The sequence below is a fragment of the Trachemys scripta genome, chromosome 6, assembly GCF_013100865.1.
Source record: "Trachemys scripta elegans isolate TJP31775 chromosome 6, CAS_Tse_1.0, whole genome shotgun sequence".
NCBI lineage: Eukaryota > Metazoa > Chordata > Testudines > Emydidae > Trachemys > Trachemys scripta.
In genome coordinates, this window is record NC_048303.1 from 21,048,696 (window position 1) to 21,073,572 (window position 24,877).

General features: G+C 41.3%; 1 protein-coding gene across 1 annotated transcript; it reads left to right on the top strand.

Moving 5' to 3' along the window:
- The first annotated feature begins 1,119 nt into the window (after positions 1-1,119).
- Positions 1,120-24,877, top strand: TARS1 (threonyl-tRNA synthetase 1). Its single transcript, XM_034774423.1, has 19 exons — positions 1,120-1,270; positions 2,506-2,583; positions 4,100-4,290; positions 5,928-6,051; positions 8,665-8,786; positions 9,098-9,215; positions 11,458-11,522; positions 11,625-11,703; positions 12,412-12,558; positions 13,697-13,795; positions 14,499-14,665; positions 18,412-18,574; positions 18,658-18,795; positions 19,364-19,441; positions 22,153-22,253; positions 22,361-22,465; positions 22,593-22,665; positions 23,495-23,609; positions 24,358-24,877. Exons 1-19 carry the CDS (start codon positions 1,250-1,252, stop codon positions 24,504-24,506), a joined length of 2,133 nt encoding a protein of 710 aa, XP_034630314.1. The 5' UTR covers positions 1,120-1,249; the 3' UTR covers positions 24,507-24,877.

A 24,877-nucleotide genomic window follows, 5' to 3' on the forward strand; every position in this document is an offset into this window, starting at 1 on the left:
CTTTTGCAGCTCAGGTGTACATTAGAACAGCCCCTCGGGCGACTCTAGTTTATGCCACTGGCCATACTGGCAGACCCAGTATCCTAGTGGGGTAAATCACCTTTGTCCCCCATCCTCTGGGCTCAGAATCAGGGCCCGTGATCATGGTAGTTCAAAATGGAACAGTCCTAGTACAATAGAGTAGTTGTAGTCATGTCAGTCTCAGGATGTTATAAAGACAAAGTGGCGGAGGTAATATCTTTTATTGGACCAACTTCTGCTGGTGAGAGAAACAAGCTTTCAGGAGCTCTTCTTCAAGTCTTCAGCACAGAGCCAGGTTCCAGGGCAAGGTCACACACAGGTGTAGCCAGCTCAGGCAACTGATGCAACAGAGGCACGGCTGCTCCCATCCCCAGGAGGCAGGCTGGGTGAGCTGTGGCTAGACACGAAGAGCTTTGTGTGGCTCAGAAACTTGTCTCTCTCACCAACCAAAGTTGGGCCAATAAAACTATTACCTCCCCCACTATCTCTGAGTACAATAGAGTCCATCCCCCCTGCCAAAATGGGTCCAAAAGAGGCCATGCCAAGATAGATCTTTTAGTAACCCAAGTTTGGTTTGGAGATCAGCTCTGGAATCCCACAATAGCATGATGGGGTGGGAACAAGGGAGAGGAAGGGGACTCTTGGCAAAACTTGGCAAGGATCTCTGGATAGCCGAGTGATTATGGAGCCTGCTATGGCCTAGTCAAGCCTCTGCTCCCACAGCCGCCCGGCTGCCTAGTTTATCATCTCCTAGCCCAGAGGGTGGGGTCCTCACGCCGATGGCTGCCGAGGCCTACACACCGCAGGGCAGCCGAGAGCGGCTGTGGCCGGTAGGGTGGGAAACACAGGGCCGGGCGCTAAGCCGGCGTGGGGCTTGCCCTGCACAGATCTCCGGGCTGGCCGCCGCGCCGAGCAGCTGGCTCGGGCCGTTCTCACGTGAGGCCAGGGGCGGAGCGATGGCGCCGGGCCAGGCCCTTTGACAGGCCAGACGCGGCAGGGGGGTGCCGGGCAGCCCCGGCCCGTGCTGTCCCCTAGCGCTGGCCTAGGTTGCCCGGCGACAGCCACTACAGCGCCCCCGCGCAGGCTCGGGCTCCGGCCCCAACCCGCTTCCTGCTGCCGGGGGCGGGACCGGCCGCGCCTCCAGTTGCATCAGCTGCCAGAGCCGGCTGGGCCTGCGCGTGGCCTCGCTCCGACCGGCATCCGGGCCCGGCTGCGTGCGGGGAGCGGCATGGCGGCGGCAGGGAGCCAGGTGAGTGCCGCGCCCGTCTCAGGGGCCGCTGTGTGGGTCCCTCCCCGCAGCGCTCTGGACTCGCGGACCCTCTGGGCCCGGGCCGGGCTGGGTTTGAACCGGGGGGCGAAAAGCCCCTTCATCCCGGCCCCTGCGCCGGCTCGTCCCTGGGGGCCGGCTCACCTCAGGCAGCCCCAGCCCTGTAGCGGGTTCCCCTCTCGCTCGAGCCGGCTGTCCCGGCCCGGCCCGGCCCGGCGGCGGGTTCCCCTCTCGCCCGAGCCGGCTGTCCCGGCCCAGCCCGGCCCGGCCCGGCGGCGGGTTCCCCTCTCGCTCGAGCCGGCTGTCCCAGCCCAGCCCGGCCCGGCCCGGCGGCGGGTTCCCCTCCCGCCCGACCCGCCCGTCCCAGCCCGGCCCTGTGGGCGGTTGTGGTCTGGCAGCGCCAACGAGGCAGGTCCCGCCCGCAGCACGGTGCTGTTCCTGCCCCGCAGAGCACGCAGGATAAGGGGCTCCCCTGGTCCTGCCATCGGGACCCCTGCGCCACCGTGGATCCCTGGTAAAAAAAAAAAAAGCGGGGCTCTGTGCGGGCACAAGGGCTGCACAGGATCCGGCCCTAGGAAGCCAGTTGAAACTCTGCAAAACAACACGTATAGGGAATGGCCAGTGCTTAGCGAAACCTTCAAAAACAGCGAGGAGTCCTTGTGGCACTGTAGAGATTCGTGCTGATACACATATTTCCCTTTCCACTTTAAATTGTCATCTCTTAACCAGTGATTTAAAAGTGATGTGATCTTGGGACTCTTCAGATTGGACTTCAAGCTCTAGACGGCACTCTTTTAAAAATGCAGAGAACCATACCCGTGCAAGGTGTTTTTACAGGTGGATAGAAAAAGGAAGTCCCTGCCCTGTGCAGCTTGCTGCCAATTATAGTGTCACATTGCATATTTAGTAAAAGATAGCAAAACACAGAAAAGTATATAGAGCAGAAGTGTGTTCCTTAGAAATGGGGAGTTACTGTTCTTCACAACAAGTTGGTAAGTCTTATGTGCCCAGTTAGAACTGGGGAAGCTGAGGTAGTGACTTGTCTAAGGATATGAAGAATCCTTGTCAGAGCTGGTGTTAGGATTCAAGACTTCCTGAAGCCCTGTGCTGTGCTTAAACCAATGGGCACCTTCTCCATCACCTGTAGAGTTAGATACAGTTATAAACTTGACATTGAGAAAGGAGAGAATCTAATCTTACTTTATTTCTCTTTTTAGATAGCTGCTGGGGAAGAAAAGAAGGAATGGGGAAAGAAGAAAATGAAAGAAGGATCTGGTGATGGGGGTTGCACAGAGGTAAATTTCCAGTTCATTTATATGCTTTTAAACAATTTAATTGTATTGCTGAATATTGTACCAAGGACACTAATGCATTACACCAGGGGTTCTCAAACTTCATTGCACCACAACCCCCTTCTGACAACAAAAATTATTACACGACCCTAGGATGAGGGGACCGAAGCCCAAGCCCCACCATCCTGGGCGGGGTGGCCAAAACCAAAGCCCAAGGGCTTCAGGACCAGGCAGGGGGCCTGTAACCTGAGTCCCACCGTCCAGGGCTGAAGCCATTGCGCTTCGGCTTTGGTCCTGGGCAGTGGGGCTCAGGCGTTGGCCCCCATCCCAAAAAGTCTGAGCCAGCCCTGGTGATCCCATTAAAATGGGGTTGCGACTCACTTTGGGGTCCCAACCCAGAGTTTGAGAACCGCTTCATTACAGGTACCATTGTGGGTGCTCTTATGCTCCATCTGGTTTATAGTAATGACATGCAGCAGTGAAATAGTTACAAAATAGTTTTTGTTTCTTTGCTGCTATTACAACAGGTTACACTGGATTTGTAGAGCGGTCTGTAGTCATTCCCTTTTTACTATTAGTCCTCTGCTTTGCACCAGGCTGAGGGATGCATTTGTAATGATGATATAACCTTTGTCTTTCTAGTGGCTAAGTTTTCTAATTTTGAGCAAATGAGAATACATAGTAGTATAGACATGAAAAGCATCTTTTTTTCTTAACTATGTACTTTCTGAAATTTTTATTATTTGGCATATTAGAATTTTAATCAATTTACTATAAACCAGGTACAAGCCAAATGTTTGTTTAATTTAAATCATCTTCATCTTAATTTAGCTAAAGTTTTTTTTGTCTTTAAATTAGAAATTAATTATGATTACTTAGCGTTTAAACTGCTCTAGCAACACTTCTGGATGCAGACTATTGAAGGAGTAAATGGGAAGAGTGGAAGAGTAGCAGGTTAAAGTGGGAATGGAAGAAGGAAGTGGAGATGGATAGGGAAGGTAGAGCATCAATACAGGTTAGCTGGGATGTTAGTAGGATTTGATTCATTAGAATAAGGTAGAGTCAGAGTTTCTATACCTTTAGGAGGTGGAAGTAGGAGATCTTGAGATGCATAAGATATAAAAAAATTTTTGTTTGTAATTGAAACAATGTGCTGTTAGATTTTTCTTTCCCCCCCCCACTCCTATTTATTATTGTGATGATAACGTTAGCAGCTTGCTTTTTCCAGTGTGTATTAAGCTACAGTAGAATTTGTGCTTCTTAAATTCTTGTTGCATCGCATTAGCTGCTTGTTTTGCTAAGAAACTAGCCTGGCCCCTCTCTATCTTTTGAAAAAGGATACTGACTAAAACTTTCATAAGGACCCAAATAACTTGAAGATCAATGAGATTCAGATTGCTAAGTCACTTAGACACTTCAAAAGAATTTACCTTCTTTGCTTAATTTTTAAAGTTATTTGTCATTAGAACTGGAAGTCTTTGCTAAATACTTCTCCTTTCCTCCATTCTTTTATATGTAGCTGAATCCCTGGCCTGAATATATCAATGAGCGTCTAGAGAGGTATCATAAACTTAAAGCAGAACATGATGCGCTTCTAGCAGAAAGAGCTGCAAAAGACAGCAAACCCATTAAAGTCACATTACCTGATGGCAAACAGGTTGATGCTGAATCCTGGAAGACCACTCCTTATCAAGTTGCTTGTGGAATTAGGTATGACTGACTTCTGTGACCTATGCTATCAGTTTCAGACACAACTACTGCAAATTGCATCTCTGATCTTTTATAGTCCTTAGCATGAGGGGTTATTTATTTCTTAGCACAACTTAATTTTCTTCAAGGCATTATTTTTAGCAATCTTGCTTTTGCTATAAATTCAAACTAAACCGCTTTCTCGTTTTCAAAACATAATTCTTTGCCTTATGAAGATGCTGTTTCTAAAATTAAATCATTATTTATGGGCTGGATCCTGTAAATACATAAACATGTGAGTAACTTTTACTAAATGACTACTCCTGTTGAGTTGGGAACTAATCAACCATGCAAATAATGTTACAAACATGCTTGAAGTGTTTGCAGGATTGGGTGCTATTGCATCGCGTAACTTAATCTGTTCTGCATTGACATGTGGAAGACTGGTGGGTGACACACCTGTTAATTTCAGTGAGAGTCATCCATAAAAATATCTTAATTAAACCATTTTCCTACATATGTGTGGTACACATCAAAAAGAGCACTACCCTAACTTTGGATGTATATCAAATGGTTAAACTTTTATTGTAGTTTTGGGCAATGTAGTAAGCATCTTGGAAAACGTCATGGTCATGTTTTATGATGCTCAAAATTAAAATGAGAAGACCTTAAACTTCAAAATGGAAACACTAACCCTATTGTGGCTAGGTTATTCATTGTACTTAAAAGCTTGTCTCTTTGCTTTCTTGGTACATATGTTTAAGGCTGGCAGTTCATGCACATGCTGTTTGCATGTTCATTCATCTGTCAAAACAGTCTCTGAAAATTTGGCCTCAGACTTTAATTTAGTGTCCTTTATCATAAAAATAAAGATTGTACCTATGTTCATTTAGTGTTTCCGTTAAGGTCAGGGTGAGTTCAGTATCAGTGGGTGTTTCTGAACAATGTTGTTACAGTTCTTAGACATCAAATCTCCAGTAGAATTGATTTCTTCTAGGTTGAGATGAAATAAACTTAGAAGGAAAGACTAGGTCTTTCTTGGAGACTTGTTCAGCTCTAAATTAAGTACTTTAGAAACACTCATGGTGTGCGTCTCTCTTGCAGTCAATCCATCTGAACTACTGATCTGTTCAAACATTTAATAATTTCAGTTTAAAGTTCAAATGACTGCCAAACTTATCATCTTTAAGAATTGTTGGGTTTTTTTATTAGTGAAGACAAATGTAAAAGTAATAGTACCTACTTGAAGTTTTCAAAAAGAAAAATCTGATCTCATTCAGGTACCTGCTTAAAAGAGGCTGCATCTCCTATTGCAGAAGGGTCATATTAGCAGCAAGTACTGCCCTAAATAAGTCAAATATGTTAGTAAGAGTGCACCACAGTAGGAAATTTGCTAAATAAACTACCTTTAGTTTCTTCCTGTTCATCCAAAAAAAAAAAAAAAAACTGTGTGGGATTTTCTTAAGTGCTTAGTGTTGGTCTAACTTTGCTTCCATTGCCATCCGTGGGTGTTCTACCACTGACTTCAGTGGAAGCAGACTTAAGTCAACACTAAGCACTCTTGAAAATCCCATCCTGACTGTGTAGGGGAAAGGTTATGGGGGAATGTCTCCGTTTGTTGATTCCAGTAGCTGACATACAAATTATTTATTATATAGTCAAGGTTTAGCTGACAACACCGTTATTGCTAAAGTGAACAAAGTGGTTTGGGATCTAGACCGTCCCTTGGAGGAAGACTGTACCCTGGAACTGCTCAAGTTTGAAGATGAAGATGCTCAAGCAGTAAGTATCTTCCACTAAACTGGTTCTCCCCTCCCTTGGATGAGAAACTTCAAAACCTGAACTTAGTCCTCAGTGAGCCATAACTACCTTTAACATTTGTGGAATAAAGAATGAAAATTGCTGTGCAGTGCATACCTTATTTTCTACTAACTACTTCTTAAGAAAGATGTGTGCTACTGCAGATATATGTATGCTGGCATGTTTTAATAGCAATTGCTTTGCTAGCAGTTGTGGTAATTAGTCCTATGTTAGGACTCTTGTGGTGAGAATAAGCCTCTAAATCTGCAATCTTAATCTTAATATTACATTAATGTGGGTTTTTTTGTATTAGTATCTTTTTGTACGTCATAAACATGTAGCTCTTTATTTTAATGGTTGTTTATTCAGATTAATGTAAATATGGAAAGTAGTATTAAGTACACTTTAAAAATGATATTCGGTGCAAGCAGCACTCAACTCTATAGCTGAGATCTTAAATTCATACTTATTGTTCCCATATCAACTAACTCTGCCATGTTGCACATATGATATAGTTTAAGGCATACAAAATAATTCTATTTATGTGCAACGTGGACAAGTTACAGTTATGGTAAGATGCATAATTTTGCATTTTCAGATATGTACATTTAAAAACATGCTGCAGTCATATAGATTTGGTTTTAATTTATCAACAAAACTAAAAATAGTAGCTTTGTAAAATTAATGTTCAAGTGTAATTTTTGTCTTCATTTGATTTTTAATTGAAAACACAAACTAATAAAAAAATCCTATCATGTGGAAAGACAGACTATTTGCTATGTATCCCATGTTGTATGTGTAAGACTTATTAACAACTTAGGCCCTGATGTTGCAAACTCATGCACAGGTGCAGGATCAAGACCTTATGTTCCAATTGTATTTTTCAGACTAAGTATTGTGTGGGTTCAATACACAAAGTAATGTAGGTGCCTAAACTCCAGTTTAAGCACTTAAGTCGCTGTGCGCAGCACCACTGTGATCCATGAAACTCCCACTTGCCTGCTGCCTAACCCACTAGGCACCTAAACTCACTCACAGTTTAACTTTCAACTGTAGAAGTTCCCTAAGTTTTAGATCCTGTAGCATGAGCACTGCTGCCCCACTCTAAGCCCTGGCTGGGATGATTTAATTGGGGATTGGTCCTGCTTTGAGCAGGGGGTTGGACTAGATGATCTCCTGAGGTCCCTTCCAACCCTTATATTCTGTGATTCTATGATAAGGGTTCAGACAACTGTCTCTTGCCTTAGCCCCAGAGCAATTCATGAACCTGGGAGGTGTGGGTGGGTGGGTGGGTGAGCTTAGTTTTTGGCTTCCTAAGTCATATGCAGGGCCCAATCCATTAGGTGCCCCTTGAGCATGCTTACCGGATTGGGTCCCATTCGAAATCTGGGATGGAGTGGGAGGAGGGAGAAAGAGAGAGAAATAATGAAAGAGGGATTGGAAAGGAGGGGCTAGACTCAAGGTCTCCCATTTCCCAGATGGGTGCCCTAACCACCGGACTACAGAGAGTGTGTCTCTCTCACCCACCTAGTCACACTTTCAGTATTTATCCTCAGCGGAATAGCTTCAACGGGTGAGACGGAGGGTGCCCCACATCAGAATCTCCCATTGCTCAGTGGTCACAGCACATTCCTGAGAGGTGTGGGAGACCCCTGTTCAAATCCTTTCTCCCCTTCAGGCAGAGAGGGTGGAACTGAACCTGGGTCTCCCATATCCCAGGTGAGTGCTCTAATCACTGGGCTAAAAGGTATATCACAGATGGTGGCTCTTCCTCCTCCGTCCATTTTGTGTACAGTGAGGCAGGCACTTAACTCATTTCTATAAGAAGCAGCATAGGTGTCTAAACCACCTGATTCTCCAGGCGGCAGGTTCCCGTTTGTGGATGGCAAACAAAGATAGGCACCTCCCTGCCGCAGGGACTTTGGTGCCTATCTCTGAGAGGGGGCGGAACTTGGCACACTCCCTGCCATTGGCATCTCCTGTTAGCTAGCTTGGGTGGCTCAGTGCCAAGTGTGCTGAATTTTTGTGGGTCACATTCTAAGATGCATGTCTCTCCCCACTCATTGAATAGGAGCCTAGACACCTAACTGGGCTATGTGGATCGCAGTATAGTTCTCTGATTCTCTAGGCCCCTATAAGTTAGGTGCTGCAATGCTGTATCACAGCACGTAAGTCCCTTCATGGATCCCAGCCTGTATTACTGCTCCATTGCTGCTATTTTAAAGTAGATCGATGATATATGACTATAGTAAATGAGGCTAGTCAATTAACATTTGTGCAACTTACTAAGTGAATTTTCTCTCCTTCCCCAATCATTTGAGAGAACTTTTATGAAATAATTTTTTCCAATACTTAACGGATGTAAAGATGAGCAAGTACAATTTGTCAGATAATTACTCACGATTTTGGGGGGGTAAATTGGCAAATTGATATGTGAATCATTTCTCACAGTGCAACAGGCTCTAATATTAGATCTCTTCCTTCAAGTATCTGTAAAAACAAATCATCAAAAGACTTCTGTATGGATTTCAGAGGATCTTGAAATGCTTTGTACATAAATACTCAAGCTGATCCCCTTTTTATCCCTCTCATTAGGTATACTGGCACTCAAGTGCTCACATAATGGGTGAAGCTATGGAGCGAATCTATGGTGGATGTTTATGCTACGGCCCACCAATAGAAAATGGATTTTATTATGACATGTACCTCGAGGATGGGTAGGTTCTTTCATTTCACTTCCAGAAGGTTGGATTGTAACCTACATGCCAGACCAAGAAAAAGGCAGAATGCATAGCTGTGCTACCCAAGGAGCAGGAGTGGAGTCACAATCTGGGGAGTCTGAGTCACAGTCTAGTTCCTGCTTCCCCTTGCTCCTTGAGGCAAAGTACTTTGACCAGCCCTTTTTCTGATTAAAAATTATTTCCCTCATTGCAATGACTCTAGTGCATGAGCTGATACGTTGTGGGGGCAGAACTACGGCAGAGATTACTAGTAAGAGATAAGGCAAATTTATTTTTGTCTGTTGTAGAGGTGTGTCCAGTAATGATTTCTCTGCTTTGGAGACCTTATGCAAGAAGATCATGAAGGAAAAACAACCATTTGAAAGACTGGAAATTAAGAAGGAAACTCTACTTGAAATGTTTAAGGTAGGTTGTTCTAGACTGTTTCATATTTACTGTACCTGTACAATAATGTTAGCTGTGGAATGTTAGTGATGCATCTCCTATTAGTATTAGTGGAAAATGCACCGTTGATGATGTGTGCAGTATATTGACAATATATTTCCAAAGGTATAGGTTTTTATATGGGTTTACTTGGGATATTTAATATTTAAAGGTGAGCACGTATACCAATTCTTAGTTTTTTAAATGGAGGGAATGAGGGTTAATCATGGGACTGTGTTCCTGAAACACCAGATTTCTAATCTGATTCTTCCACTGACTCACATCATGGCGCTGAGCAAGTTGTTTTTCTGTTACTTCGTTTCCCTGTCTTCAAAATTGGAATAATAGCTTACATTGATGTTGTGAACATGAATGGGATGGGATTATAACTCTTTGAGAATGTAAAACACTGGTGATAGTAAATTCTGACTTTGCAGATGTCTGAAGCTGTATTCAGCGAGCTCTTAAAATCAATTTTTAGATGACAGCACTAAGTCTGAGTATGAAATAATTTCTCTACTACTGTAAGCAACAAGGACTCGTGTTATCCTGTAATGTCCACTAGATGAACATACATTAAATCACCATGATGGCTACTAGTGCTGAAGTAGACACGAGCATTTTCCAATATTGTAGCATTTTTGCTTGAACTTCATTTGCTCAGTATTAACAGAGTGAACAGACCTTAGAAGAAATGAAAATCATAGAATTGTAGGACTGGAAGAGACCTTGAGAGGTCATCTAGTCCAGTCCTCTGCACTCAGGACCAAATATTGTCCCAGACAGTGGTTCTCAACTAGGGGGTTGCAGCCCCTTGGGGGGCTGCGAGCAGGCTTCAGGGGGTTCACTAAGCAGGGCTGGCATTAAACTTGCTGGGTCCCAGGGTAGAAAGCTCAAGCCCTGCCGCATGGGGCTCAAGCTGAAGCCTGAGCAATTTAGCTTCACTGGGCCCCCTGGGGCATGGGGCCTCATGCAGTTGCCTTCCTTGCTACCCCGTAATGCTGGCCCTAGCTTTAATATGCAGAAAAGCAGTTGTTGTGGCATGCATGGACCATGGAGTTTTTATGGCATGTTGGGGGGTGGTGGGGGCACAGAAAGAAAAAAGGTTGAGAACCCCTGATCATATCCCTGGCAGGTGTTGGTCTAACATGCGCTTAAAAATCTCCAGTAATTGAGATTCCACAGCCTCCCTAGTCAATTTATTTCAGTGCTTAACTACCCTGACAGGAAGTTTTTCCTAATGTCTAACCTAAACCACTCTTGCTGCAATTTATGCCCATTGCTTCTTGTCCTATCTTCAGAGGTTAAGAAGAACAATTTTTCTCCCTCCTCCTTATAACAACCTTTTATGTACTTGAAAACAGTTATCATGTCCCCTCTCAGTCTTTTCTTCTCCAGACTGAAAAAATTGGGGTTGTTTAATCTTTCCTCATAGGTCATGTTTTCTAGACTTCTGTTGGCTCTTAGGTTAATTGCTTGTCAGCCGAATTACTTTTCTTTCAGAGATCAGCGGCAGTAATACTGGTGTTTACACAAGGATTACGGGGGGGAAGCAATTTTATAAGCTTCGAAGGAAACAACATAAATATAGTTGGTTGTCCTATTTTTAAAAGAAACACTGCAATCCCCCTTGTGAATAGAGCTCTGAGTGTTTTGTCTAAATCCTCATATATACTGTACAAGTTATTAAATTCCAAATGATTTGAATGAACTTTGCCACTCCTCAGAAGTGTGTCCATGCAAAACTGATGCTGATAAAAGCTTCATACCACACTGTCATATATTCCTTGCTGATGAGTGAAAGAATAATATGGGAGTTGCATGTGTTCAAGACCTCTCAGAATTTAGCATCAGAAAAGCTTTTTCAGAAGAGTGCCCTCAGCTGTGGAACCCAATGGCCAGAGATCAAGATGAACCTACATTGTTCCGTATAGACCAAAATGGATTTCTTTGTGCTGAATAGGAGGCCACACAAGTGCTACAAAAAGCTGTTCCCCATCCTTTAATCTCTGTATCTAGCCCATTCCATAGGATACTCTCCCATTTGTGGGATCGGAGGAGAGGAATTAGTTTGTTCATGAACACACATTGAAGGGTTCTTTTAAATTAGTAGAATAGATTCTTTCATACAGTGGCAATAGCACATAACAAATACTTGCGATTTGAATTGAAGTTTCGAGTCATGAAGAATTAACATGGACTCTGCCATTCTATTCCCTCCCAGTATAATAAGTTCAAGTGTCGGATCTTGAATGAAAAAGTCAACACTCCAACTACTACAGTGTACAGGTAAAAAAAAAAAAATATACACACACACTGTAATGCCAGTGTCTGCAGTATTTACTCATAATGTGGGCTAACTGAGCATTGTCTTTGTTTGCATTTTCACAGGTGTGGTCCCTTGATAGATCTGTGCAGGGGCCCTCATGTCAGACATACCGGCAAAATAAAGGCATTAAAAATCCATAAGGTAAGCATTGAGATTCTATGCCTAATTTTAAACAAAGATATTTATCTTTTGACATCATGGCCCAAATCTCTGGGAGAATGGGGGGGTCTGGCCCTTCGTGCCACACTGCTAGTATAATCTGATCAGAAACTTAGTTTAGCCCAGCTGAAGGAGGAGCATCCTGATGTCAGAGTGACCTTCCAGTGGTGCAGTCAGATTATGGGGGCCTAGGCCTACGCTCATTGCTGATAGCATAGCAAGAGAGGGGACATGGCTCAAGAAAAGGGGTGTTGCTAGGTACACCGTATGCTATGCCGATCCTGGCTTGTAATTTTTGCCCCTTGTAGCTGCTCTTTGTAGTTTGGAGCAGACAGAGGGGACTGACTGTGCACAGAGCAGCACCAGGAGTAGAGGGCAGTGAAGGAAATCTTTAAACCACCTTTTCACACAGCCAGCCGACTTGTGTTTGTGCATCTTTGCTACAGTCAGGGATCTTTATTTTGTAATGTGTAGATTTAACGTTCATCATCATTAAAAATCTAAGAGCTCTGTTTTCATGCTTGTGTTCTTTTTACATGGTGCCTTTATCAGTTTCATTTTTTAACTATGGCTGTTCAGTTTTTAATTGTTGCATGCCTTTAAAGAACATATCACAGAGCTTGTAGAGTGGCAGTCAGAATGGCAGGTGCTGTTGTCCTTGTTATACTACACTGTTTTGTCTGTCTTCAGAATTCCTCAACATACTGGGAAGGCAAGTCTGATATGGAAACCCTCCAAAGGCTTTATGGAATTTCATTCCCAGATGTAAAAATGTTAAAGGAATGGGAGAAGTTCCAGGAGGAGGCTAAAAATCGAGATCACAGAAAGATTGGACGGGTAAGACAAACTTTTTAGTGTATTTTTAAAATTCTGACCAGAGACTACTCAGTGATTTAAAAGGGCATGTGAAAGACAGCACCTATCTGCTAATGCTTCAGATTTCAGATGTGATGTGATTCACAGAAAATACAGTAACAAGTTGCATAATTGAGTGTCCTCTTCAGAATGGAGCCCCAAAACCACTACAATGGACTGTAGACAAATAAGCATCTTTCTAGAGAGTTTTTGGTTATTTTACACGAATAATCAAAAACCTAAACAGGATGGTAACTGTCCTACACAGAGTAACTGTGCACAAAACATGAAAACTCCAATCTTGGGTAAAGCAGGAGATCTATAGCCTGCAACGGGGTTTATTTTAGTGCTACGTTGAAGCCCAAGAGGAAGCTTGTTCCTAGAGGGGGCTCCTATAGCTTGTCATTGCTTAGAGTTTTTTCTTTGTACATCTCTAGAATCCATTATATACTCTTACTTTTTTCTTCTTGATTATTGCTGATGTGTATTTCTAGTGTTCACAGTTACGCTACATTTTTTATTCTTTGTCCTCCAGTAAAATAAAATCATCTTAATGAAAATGCATTGTTTTAGACAAGGTGATTAATAGAGTCCTGAATAAAGTGTTAGTCTGCTGTTTCTATTTCAAGAAAGGAGACAGCAATGCGCTAAAATATCTCCTGCCCTAAAGCAGGAACACAATCTAGCGAAGTATCCGCTTACTGATTAATTATTTGAACTGCGCTTTGGAGAAGTAAAATGTCACAGCAGGACTAGTTATTGTTAGCAGTAATAACAGATAAGATGAACCTTGAGGGGTGTAGTTAAGAAGACATTCCTCACAGATACGTGAAATGACAGGTATATGTAGGAACATCAATATTAAAATAGGAAACCTTAACCTTAAGTTATTGCTCCTGACGGGGGGATATTTACACAGGGAAGCATATCAGATCTACTGCACCTTGCTACTTTACAGTATGTTAAGTTTAAAAAACTAAACAATACTGTAGTCTGGATAGTGATGTGTAGTAAGAACATTTCAGGCCTGACTTTAGCTGTAACATTGGGAGAGGAAAAGAGTATGATCAGAATCTAAACATATCAGATAAAACTAAGATGTACCAATGTTTTCGTACAGGACCAAGAACTATATTTCTTCCATGAGCTCAGTCCTGGCAGTTGTTTTTTCTTGCCAAAGGGAGCTTACATCTATAACACATTAATTGAATTCATTAGGGTAAGTAATATCTTTGGATTTTTTATCTCCTGTGTTTTATAATAAGATTTCTAGACAAAGCGCTAAAAAGGTGTTAGAAGACCAGATAGCAATACAATTGGGATTAATTTTAAATGTATATGGGCTCTGCTTTTAAAAAACTATATAGTAGTATACAGTACGCAGGTGGTTTAATGCATGTTTGTTTAATAGGTTATTGAATTTAGCCTGGCAGAGTTGGAGAGCTACTTTTTGGAGAATGGCATGTAAGAAAACAAGAGATGGGGAAAACATGCTGACATTCTGCTGTGATACTGTATTTATATCATCACTGCACCATGTTATGTATTTGTGCTACAATATAGTGCAAACATTGCAATGCAATATCACGAGGCGCATTCAGTTATTTTGTGACTAACAAATGGAGACTGATTCTCAATTGCTTCTATGGTTGCTGGGATGGAGAAATATGTTTCTTCTCTTATTCCCCACCCCTTCACCCTCTCTGGCTGCTGCAAAGAATGGGAAGGAATCTTGGCAGCCCCTGCCTGTTTAGCTCATTATTGCCTTGCATGTTTCAGGGGAGCAACATTGCTCGTTTTTATTGAGTCATACACTGCAAACGCGATCTTAAAGAGACAAATGTGGCTTTAAGCCACAGGTTGAGCATTGCTATTCTAGCCTTCCTTATTAATTCTTCTATTTCTTGGGTCTATTCTTTCAGAGCGAGTATCGGAAGCGAGGATTCCAGGAGGTTGTCACTCCAAACATCTACAACAGCAAAGTCTGGATTACATCAGGGCACTGGCAGCATTACAGTGAAAACATGTTTTCATTTGAGGTGGAGAAGGAAATCTTTGCTCTGAAGCCCATGAACTGCCCAGGACACTGGTATTTATATAGCACCTGTTTCATCAAATATTGCCAATTTGTTTGAACTAGATCTAGCTTTCATATTTTCTACCCGATTTGTGGAAAAATCCAAGCCAGGTGCACTCTGGTATTTTTTTAAATAATTTATTTTAATACTATTGCTTAATTTGATGCAAGATCACCTATGAATTTCTAGCTGTTCCAGTGCACAGACACATTTTTAATTGATATCTTCAGTTCAGCTCTGTAGCTTTCTCTTTCTCATGTTTTTTCAAGTTGATTTTAGTTGATGCCAAGATGTATACATTTCTGCTTTAGTGGTGGTTTTGAGTAGTCTGCACCTCTGACATACAGACCTGTTGCTTAGGCATCCACATTTGAAACACTATCAAGGGTGATATAATCTGATTATTAAGGACCATATAGTCTACAGTGCCTAAGTTCAGTGAGATACAGTTATGAATGCTATTAATCAAGCAAGGGCTAGATTTTCAAAACTGGCTGCCTCCTTTGATCCCCAAAACATTGTATGCCTGATATAGGTATTTGTGCATAGGTGCAGTGCCAGTTTTTAGTGTATGCAATGGGTGAACTTTATGGGAAGAATATGACTGGCATTGGTTAGAACCATAAGGAAACCCATGTCCTGAGAAGTCCTATGCTGAAGACCAGATCAATGATGAAAATTGGATTTTGGAGTTTGAGAACAGTGTAAGAAGCTACTAAAGCTGCTCAAGTAATTAAGGAAATGAATAGGTACCATCTTGATGTCCTTGATGTCAGTGAGTGTAGATGGACAGGTTTGAACAAACTACACTTTTAGAGAAACAAATATGGCCATCATCTACTGCAGGAATGTGGATGGTAGACATGAAGCTGACATAGCAATCCTAATGTCAAACGAAGTAGAGTAGCCACTGACTGAGCGGGAATCACTCAATGAAAGAATTATCCCCGTTCGCTTTCAGACTAAATTCGTTGTCATACAATGCTATGAGCCAACTGATGAAATGCCAGATGAGGGAAAAGATGCTTTTTATGATTTGTTACAGAATGTGTTAACCAAGGTCCCAGAACATAACATGACATAGTGACTATGGGTGATTTTTTAACACAAATGTTGGAAGTAGCAATGATGGATTGGATACAGTTATGGGCAGCAGGGGTTTGAACATGAACCAGAATGGTGAACAATTGGTAGAAATTTTCAGCATGAACAAGGTAGTGATAGGTAGAACAAAATGTTCTCATAAAGAAATCCATCGAGTGACATGGAACTCTCCAGATGGTATTAAAAAGAACCAAATAAATCACTTCTGCATTTCCGGAATGTTTTGCAGCTTGCTGGAAGAGAGATGTGCAGGGGAGCAGATGTGGGCAGTGACCATAACTTTTGTATTGCTACATTGAAGATCAAGTTAAAGAGGATGAAGAAGGTTAAAGAAGACCACACATCAGTAGCGCACAATTAAAAGTCCCAAGCACAAAAAGTGCTTTTCAGTTTGAACTAAATAACCGGTTCAGTGTTCTAATGGAGTTAAATGAAGAAGACCAAGACATTGATACTCTGAGGGAAAACTTCAGAGTGGTTTCTACAAAGTGCAAAGAGTTCTAATAAGAATGAAATCTAAAAGGGAAGAATGAATTAGCGATGCTACTTGGGCAGCAGTAGAAAAGAGAGTAAATGTAAAGCAAAAGCGCATGTGAAGAGACAAGCAAATGGCAAGAAGAATACAGAGCTCTAGACGAAGGTAAAAAGGAGTGATAGAAGAGATAAAAGGGCGTATATTAATGTGAAGAGACTGAATATGGTAGCCAAAGAGGTGACCTTAGAACCTTGTATACGACAATCAAACGGCGAACAGGAAATTTTAGCAGTCCTGGAGGGCCTATTAAAGGTGCAAATGGAAAGAGTCTTATTACAGAAAAAGGGGAAAGGAAAAGATGGGGAGAACATTTTCAGGCTGTTTTAAATAGACTAAGCCCAAGTGAACTACTAAAAATACATGATGAAGACCTAGCATTAGAGCTTGATATTGATTTAGGAGCATTACAGTGGAAGAAGTTAGAAAGCCATCAGTAAACTCAAAAATGAGAGAGCAACTGGAAGAGATAACATTACTGGAGAGATGCCTAAAGAAAGTGACAAAATAACTGTCCAGACTTTCCTTCTATTTTTGGGTAGAATATGGAATGAAGAAAAGAACCCAACCCAATTGAAGAGAGGCCTTATAGTAATATTGCCAAAGAAGGGTGACTTTACCAACTGCAATAACCGGAGAGAAATCACATGACTCTCAGTACCCGGCAAAATCATGTGCAACATCATCCTGGACCTTCAATTTAGAGAGGAACAAGTGGGTTTTAGACTGTTGAGATCATGTTCAGACCATACTGTTCTCAGACATATTATAGAACAAAGTGTGGTGTGGCAAGTACCTTTTGTGATACATTTTATAAATTTCCAGAAGGCTTTTGACAATGTACCCAGAGACAGTCTCTGGAGAATTATGGCATATTATGGAATACCAGCAAAAATAATTACAGTAATCACAGATTTATATGATGATGCTGAATGTGTAGTCAGAGATGGCGACAACGTCAGCCAATGGTTTGCAGTGACAACTGGAGTAAGGCACAGAGTGTATTATGTTCCTAGTATGTTTGTCCTGGTCACTGACTAAGTCATGAGGAAAGTAACTGCAGAAGGCAACTGAGGAATTTTATGGACAAATGATAAAGCACAATTGGGTGACCTTGTTTTTGCTGATGACGTTGCCTTAATGGAAAAGAAGACATAGCTTTTGGCAGATACAGCAAAACAAGTTGGTTTGTTCATCAACAAGGGGAGGACAAAGTATGTGAGCCTTAGCCCCGCTGTGCACCTCTGCTACCCCAAAGCCGCTCGAGGTAGGCGGTGCCAGGCTGGAGCCTGCACCCTGAACGCCTCCTGCACCCCACACCCTAACCCCCTGCCTTGAGCCCCCTGCCACACCCCTCCTGCACCCCAACCCCCTGCCCTGAACCCCTTGTCACATCCCGCACCCCTCTTGCACCCTTGCCCTGAGCCCTTTCCTGAACACCGCACCCCTTCCCACACTCCCTCCCGCACCCCAACTCCCTGCCCCAGCCCTACATTCATGGCCCTGCATGCACTTTCCCCACCCAGATGTGGCCCTCAGGCCAAAAAGTTTGCCCAACCCTGTTCTAAGTAGAGCAAACCAATCTAAAGAACCAAATATGGTAAGATGATGATGATGGACATATTGAAGAGACACCTTAAAGATGCCACCAACACTACTTCCATGAAAAGTGACAATATGGACACCATCTGGAGAGAGAAAAAGGGCAGCCTAGAGAAACATTATACAGAACAATAGAGAAAAGCCAGATCCATCAGTGTGATCCTCAGAAGTCTGAATGGACCAGCACAAGACCAAAATAAATGGCAGAAACCTGTTGAATACGAGTGTGTGTGTGGGGGGGGAAGATACATATCACCATTTCACAGATGAAGTTTAGGAAGCCAGCTTTTAATATTTGACTCAGATGCTGTATGGCTCTTAGGAAAACCTTCTTTATCATTCTTCCAAACAGCCCTGAATTTTTTCCCCCTGAAAGTTTTCTCTGGGTTTGACTCTGTGCTGTATTACAACTTGTAGGTATTACTGAAATTGCTAGCATCTGGCTTATCCGAATGTACACAGAGGATCTTTAATAGTTTAATCCTGAATGAATTTCAAATAATGAACCTTTTCCTTCAGCCTTATGTTTGACCATCGACCAAGATCGTGGCGTGAGTTGCCGCTGCGTATGGCAGATTTTGGAGTTCTCCATCGTAATGAGCTGTCAGGAGCCCTTACAGGACTTACTAGAGTACGGAGGTTCCAGCAGGATGATGCTCACATATTCTGTGCCATGGAGCAGGTAAAGCATATTGTTGAATCAGATGATACGTGTTAAAATGCAAGCAACACAAAGCCTTACGTATGATTTGTCTTCATGTAAAGATTGAAGAGGAGATAAAGAGCTGTCTGGAGTTCTTGCAAGCTGTGTATGGTGTGTTTGGATTTTCCTTCAAGCTGGATCTCTCCACTCGTCCTGAAAAGTTCCTTGGAGATATTGAAGTGTGGAATCAAGCTGAAAAGGTAATAGGTAACTTCAGTGGCCTGGTGTAGAGGTTTTAGCTGTATATTCAAGTAGTGGGAAAGTGGAATGTCTGAAGGGGGGAAAAATGGGCCTCCAGGTGGACTGGTGACAGCTGTGGCTGTAAGCAGTTCAGCTTGTACAGCCATTTTTAATTCTTTTTGCCACGGGCTAATAGCTCTCAGTGTATGGAGATCATGGTGGATGATGATATGAGAACTTGAATTCATTTTAAAGAAAGGGCCAGAAGATGTGACCGCTTAAAATGAAGAAGAAATCAAGATAGGTTTTTCTCAAGTATGTGTGTGATCAGAATTTTGAGCCACCATCCAAGAGCCGAGCTGCACCTTAATCATGACAGTAGTACTGCTAAATTCAACTGCACAAGTAAGGGAAGCAAGATTGGGTCCCCAGTTATAATTGAGCATTGTTGACAATTAAGTAATGAATGACCTAGTATTCACTAACTCTCTGTGTGTGGATCTGACAGTGTACTACGTGGAAGAAAAAATAAGGCACATGAAATAAATACAAAGTAAAACACTAAAATCACACGTATCCTTTCTCCAGCAACTTGAAAACAGCCTCAATGAATTTGGTGAGAAGTGGGATTTGAACCCTGGGGATGGAGCTTTCTATGGACCTAAGGTTAGTAAATTAAAATATTATGTTAGCATCTTTCCTAAGTAAGTGTCTCAGCACTATTGAGGGGATAATAACACTCCCATCACCATAGTACTTGAACATTATTTTTGGCGGATAGACAGCGGAATAGCACTAGAAACAATTCTTAGAGAACTTCAAAGAAATATAGTACTTCAAATCCCATAGTTTCTGGGGTTCCCAACGATAGTAGATGTTATGGTATTTTTAATCACACGAGAGGCTTGGGATTCATCCATCCCCTGACAGACCCCAGTTCTGAGTGTCATCCTACAAACTCACTCATGATCTAGCTTTGTAGACTCAGCCAGGTGCATTGAGTAGTTTTAATTTTTCATTAAAGCATCCTGCACTGTTCCGGAGGGAGGATCTAAAATAAAATGTACTACTGAGGGAATTGCTAAGTCATGTATATCAAAGCCTATCCCTAGGGAGCAAACATTTTGAAATAAATTCCTCTGTCCTTTATGCTGTCTCAAGATACTCAGTCTGGAGTTGTATGCTTTCCCGGGATGTAATTTTTTCCCTCCCGTATGTAGCTTGATGGCTAACTCTGAAGTAGTGAGGCAAAGTTCTTAGTTGTTTTCATGTTAGATGCTACAACTTCCAAGAACTTGTTTTGTGCTTAACATTTTTCTATTTCATCAAATCAACCCAATTTATACAGACAAAACAATCAGGATTAATGTTATAATGAGCAAGTAGATAACTCATTAGGAAGCATGAACAGAAGGTGGCACTATTAGGCCTGGTATGAAAGAGTTTTAGGTATATTGGGAATATTCTATTTAGAGATCAGTAACTTCTCGCAGGTTTTTTTTGTTTTTTAAAGCAGCAGTTTAGTTTGGTTTCTCATATTCAAGTTTTAATTATACACTAGCCATGAACAATTTTACCTGAAGCAAAATATCGCTTCTGGTATTTGCAATTTTGTAACTACTATAGTGTGCTTCTATTCTTCTTGTATGAATAATTTCACATGAGTATTGCATTCAAAAACTATCTGGGAAAGTGGAGTTAGAATTGTATTGACACCTTTTTCAAGGAAAAATAAGCCCCTTACAGGCATCTGAGTAAAACTTGTCAAATTACTTGTTTTGAATAAGCTATTCAATAAACATAGCCTACTTTTCTGTTCACAGATCAGTAGCAAACTGATTTGATTTCTAGGAATGTATGTTAGTTGTTCACAGAATGATTTGAACAAATTTCACCTTGTGGACTGTTAGCAAACTATTGACGGTTACAAATGTTCATTGTTCACCTTAGATCTTGTCTATACACAAGCTTGCATCCACATAATTAAATCAGTTAGACTGGTGCCTACATCTGTGTGAATACATTTCAGGGTAGCTTAAACCTGTTCCTAATAGAGTAAAGCTAAATTGAAGTAGTTACCCATGTAGCCTTTTGCACTGGTTTAACTAAAACAGTTTAAAATTGCACCTTAAGTTAAGTTGGTGCAGCTCTGCATGTAGTCAAGCCCTAAACTAAGTGGGATTTTTTTTTTTTTTACTTCATGATTGGATGACTACATTAATGAGAATACCAAGCAGCACACTTCTGTTAAGAATTTTGATGAATAACTATCTGTTAGTGTTCAAAAATCCAGAAAACTGACTTCCATCAAAATACTTGGACAACAAATGGCACCATGTTTATTTGTCCCCGCCCCCAAAAAATAAAAATTAAATCACTTTTTGTTTTGACCAGCTGATTCTGAAGGTCACTGGGGAGTTTGTTCAGTAAAACAGCTTAAACTGATTTATTAGTTTGGCTTTGTTTGTAAATAAAATAAATAAGAGTCTTTTTCTCCCTCTTTCCCCCCCCCCCCTCCCCGCGCGCGCGGTAGAGTAGTGGAATAATAGGGACAATTTGCTAAATGATTAAGGCCCAGATCCTGCAAATACTTGCTTACATGCTTAACTTTCAGCCAAGGGTTTTTCAGGATTGCAGCCTGAATTTAAAAGAAAAGTATAATATGCATGCATTCAGATCTGGGAGCCAAGTTGCTTTGATGAAACTGAGCAATCCAAAATAAAGGAGTATGATCTTCATTACCCAGTGGTCTCTTCCTCAATTGATAGCCCTCACTGATGGAGGTATGCCCTTTAGCATGTAATGTAGGCTATGATGCTGACACCTTTGATTATCTAATATTTTAAGTTAAATAGGCCTGGGATTTGTTCACCTACAGGTTGCAGAAGTCTTGGTTTTGATGATAATTGTTCAGTTTGACTTTTTAAAGTTATTCCCATGTACAATTGAATAGATTCAAATGAGAACTCCATGAAAAGTGAGTTCAGTGCACTGAACCAATGTGCGAATTTAATTTGAATTAGTGAATCTCCTGCCGTATTCATTTCTGTCAGGGGGCCCAACACCAGGCCCTAAAAGCCATTTATGTCTTACCTTGGGCTGAAGAGAGGCATAGATGATATATTCACATGGTTCCTTAGAATATATTTCACTCAGTGTGAAGTATCAGAGGGGTAGTTGTGTTAGTCTGGATCTGTAAAAAGCAACAAGGAGTCCTGTGGCACTTTATAGACTAACACACGTATTGGAGCATAAGCTTTCGTGGGTGAATACCCACTTCATCAGACTCAGTGTGACGTGTTTGAAAATCTCTTTGCTATAAGAGGGCATTGTTGTAACTTATAGACTCTCTATTAAAAGTTTGATTTGTTTCTTAGATTGACATTAAGATTAAAGATGCCATTGGCCGATACCACCAGTGTGCTACAATCCAGCTAGATTTCCAGCTCCCAGTCAGATTTAACCTTACCTTTGTGAGGTGAGTACAACTAAAAATGTTAGTGTATAGTAGTTACACAATCTAGTTTTTCCTGTCAGTTATTATAGGCATATTAAATCAGTTTACAATATTTCTTTTATTTACAGCCATGATGGTGATGACAAGAAAAGGCCAGTTATTATTCACCGGGCCATCTTAGGATCTGTGGAAAGAATGATTGCTATCCTAACAGAAAACTATGCAGGCAAATGGTAACGTTGAAAAATAAACTTATTGTCCAACCAGGGAGTGAACACTCTGGATGGTGTAAGAGGGGATTAAGCACGTCTAAAAGAGTTAAAGAACACTAAATACTACATAATTGTTTTTTTTCTGAAGGCCTCTCTGGCTGTCTCCTCAGCAAGTGATGGTGGTGCCGGTGGGACCAACATGTGATGAATATGCACAAAAGGTGACTTCATTTGTTCCAAGATAAATTTGTGATTTAGTTGAGTTACTTAATTGTCATTAAGTTCTGTTTTTAATTAACAAATTTATATAAATTCCTATTCTGAGTAAATTATATTGTATTCAGATGATAAATTAAGTTGCCTAAATTCTAAATGGAACTTAATCATCAGAAGCATGAAGTCTGGATTCTGGATATCCAAACAACAAATGTTGATGCTGGAGAGAATGTTTCTGGTTGTGGAGGCAAAGGAAATTGCTCACCTCTTCAGCTAGAGGGAAAACCCATGGAGAAAGTATCTTTACATTTATATCCTAATCCTGCAACTGACTCCACTCAGGTGGACCCTCAATGCTCACGTGCATTTTGAGTAATGATGATGGGGGAGGAAGAGACAGGGGTCTTTGTTTACAGTATTAAACAAAATATAATCCACACAAATAGTGCTGTGTATATCTCTTTCAAACTCATCAGGCCTAAACTTTAAAGGATCTTCTGATCACAAAGCCCTATAGCTTTCCTGGCTTCAACATTGCTAAATTCTCGTAGAGTATCCACCCTAATGGATCTGGGTACTAGATTGCTTAGTGATTTAGTGTGTGCGAGGATCTCCTGCCATGTCCACACCATTCTTCCATATTTCAGTGCCCTGTACACCTTTTTTGGCACTACCAAAGGGTAGTCTCAAAATGTGTCTGCCTCTGAATGAAAGCAAAACAGAGATCTAATTTTAATTTTTGGCTGTCAAACCTCAAATGATCCCTTTCATTCAAATCTACATATTCTCTCATGGTTGAGGGTTTAAATAAGATTTTGTCATTTTATTACTTAGGTCAGACAGCAGTTCCATGATGCTGGATTAATGTCTGATGTAGATGTGGATCCTGGATGTACACTGAACAAGAAGATCAGAAATGCTCAGCTTGCACAGTATAATTTTATCCTAGGTAAAGGAATAGCGTGTGGTGGTCATGTAATACAGTAGTTGACTTGTTTTTCTTGTACGCAACTGAAATTTGGTTTAACTCATTTTCCCAGTGAGTGAGTGCGGCAGAAGCAGCAGCTATACCTGTAAATTCCTTTTTAAGTTTCTTTCACAGCCAGCATCCTTCCAGCTGTGCATGACTGGGCAGTCCACGCTATGGAGCCAATCTCTGCTGCTTTGTTAGCTGAAGAGATTGCTGTTTAGTGACTCGATACATTGACACTGCATCAGGAAAAATATTTTGGTGCCTTTCAGTCAACAGGGCAAGAGACTGGCTCAGTCAAAGATCGCATTAAATGATTTGCAATAACTTGATTGTTCCCATGTCAAGTGTATGCTAAAGGAGGAATGCAACATTCTAATCTCTGATTCAGGCTGCATTCCTAGATAATGAGTCTATGCTGGGTCTTGATGTTGTGCAGCAAAGATGAGAATCTGGACCTAGAAGTATAACACAGTATTGTTAACAGAAGCACCGTCAGTCATAGAGTTTTCATTATTCAGTGTGTCTGCTGGAATTACTAAAGGTAGCTTTAAGTGTAGGGATTGGGCAAAGGAGGATGCACTGTAGGATTCAGTTGTCTTGTCAAGCATTATTATGTTCTTATTCATAATTCTTATTTAAAGAAAAGTGATTTTTATTTATTTATTTATTTAAATCAAGCCTTGAGCAAAAATTATATTAATCTGTGGATTTTGGCTTTGTTTAGTTGTTGGTGAAAAGGAGAAGGCGAGTGGAACAGTTAATATCCGTACTCGAGATAACAAGGTGCACGGTGAACGAACAGTTGCTGATACAGTGGAGAGGCTGCTACAGTTGAAACGCTGTCGATGCAAACATGCTGAAGAAGAATTCTAACAGATTTTATTTCCCAACCTGGTTTAGCGTAAACAGGATGATCGGTTTTATAAAGTATTAAATCATTGTAACATCTTATTTGCGCTAGGTTGATTTTGAAATAGATCTTCAAATGAGCCAACAAAAATCAACCATGAAACATCTTTCTATATATTCAGACATTACATGTGTCTATGGAAAGACCATTTTATACAAATGATGCAGCAAAGCTTCTTGGTATCTGATCACAAAAAATGAAGCCAGGTGATTAAGGCTTGATATGAATTGAGGGAAAATGGAATTGTTAATGAAGGATTAAAATATTGTACTAGTACTTTAATATCGTTCTAAGACTACCAAGAAAAATAAAATTTTGGTAACCGTGTCTTTCA

Coding starts and splice junctions, on each gene's coding strand:
- TARS1 (XM_034774423.1), top strand. CDS start 1,250: ATGGCGGCGGCAGGGAGCCAG. Junction 8,787..9,097: donor GACATGTACCTCGAGGATGG/GTAGGTTCTTTC, acceptor TGTCTGTTGTAG/AGGTGTGTCCAGTAATGATT. Junction 11,523..11,624: donor CCAACTACTACAGTGTACAG/GTAAAAAAAAAA, acceptor GCATTTTCACAG/GTGTGGTCCCTTGATAGATC.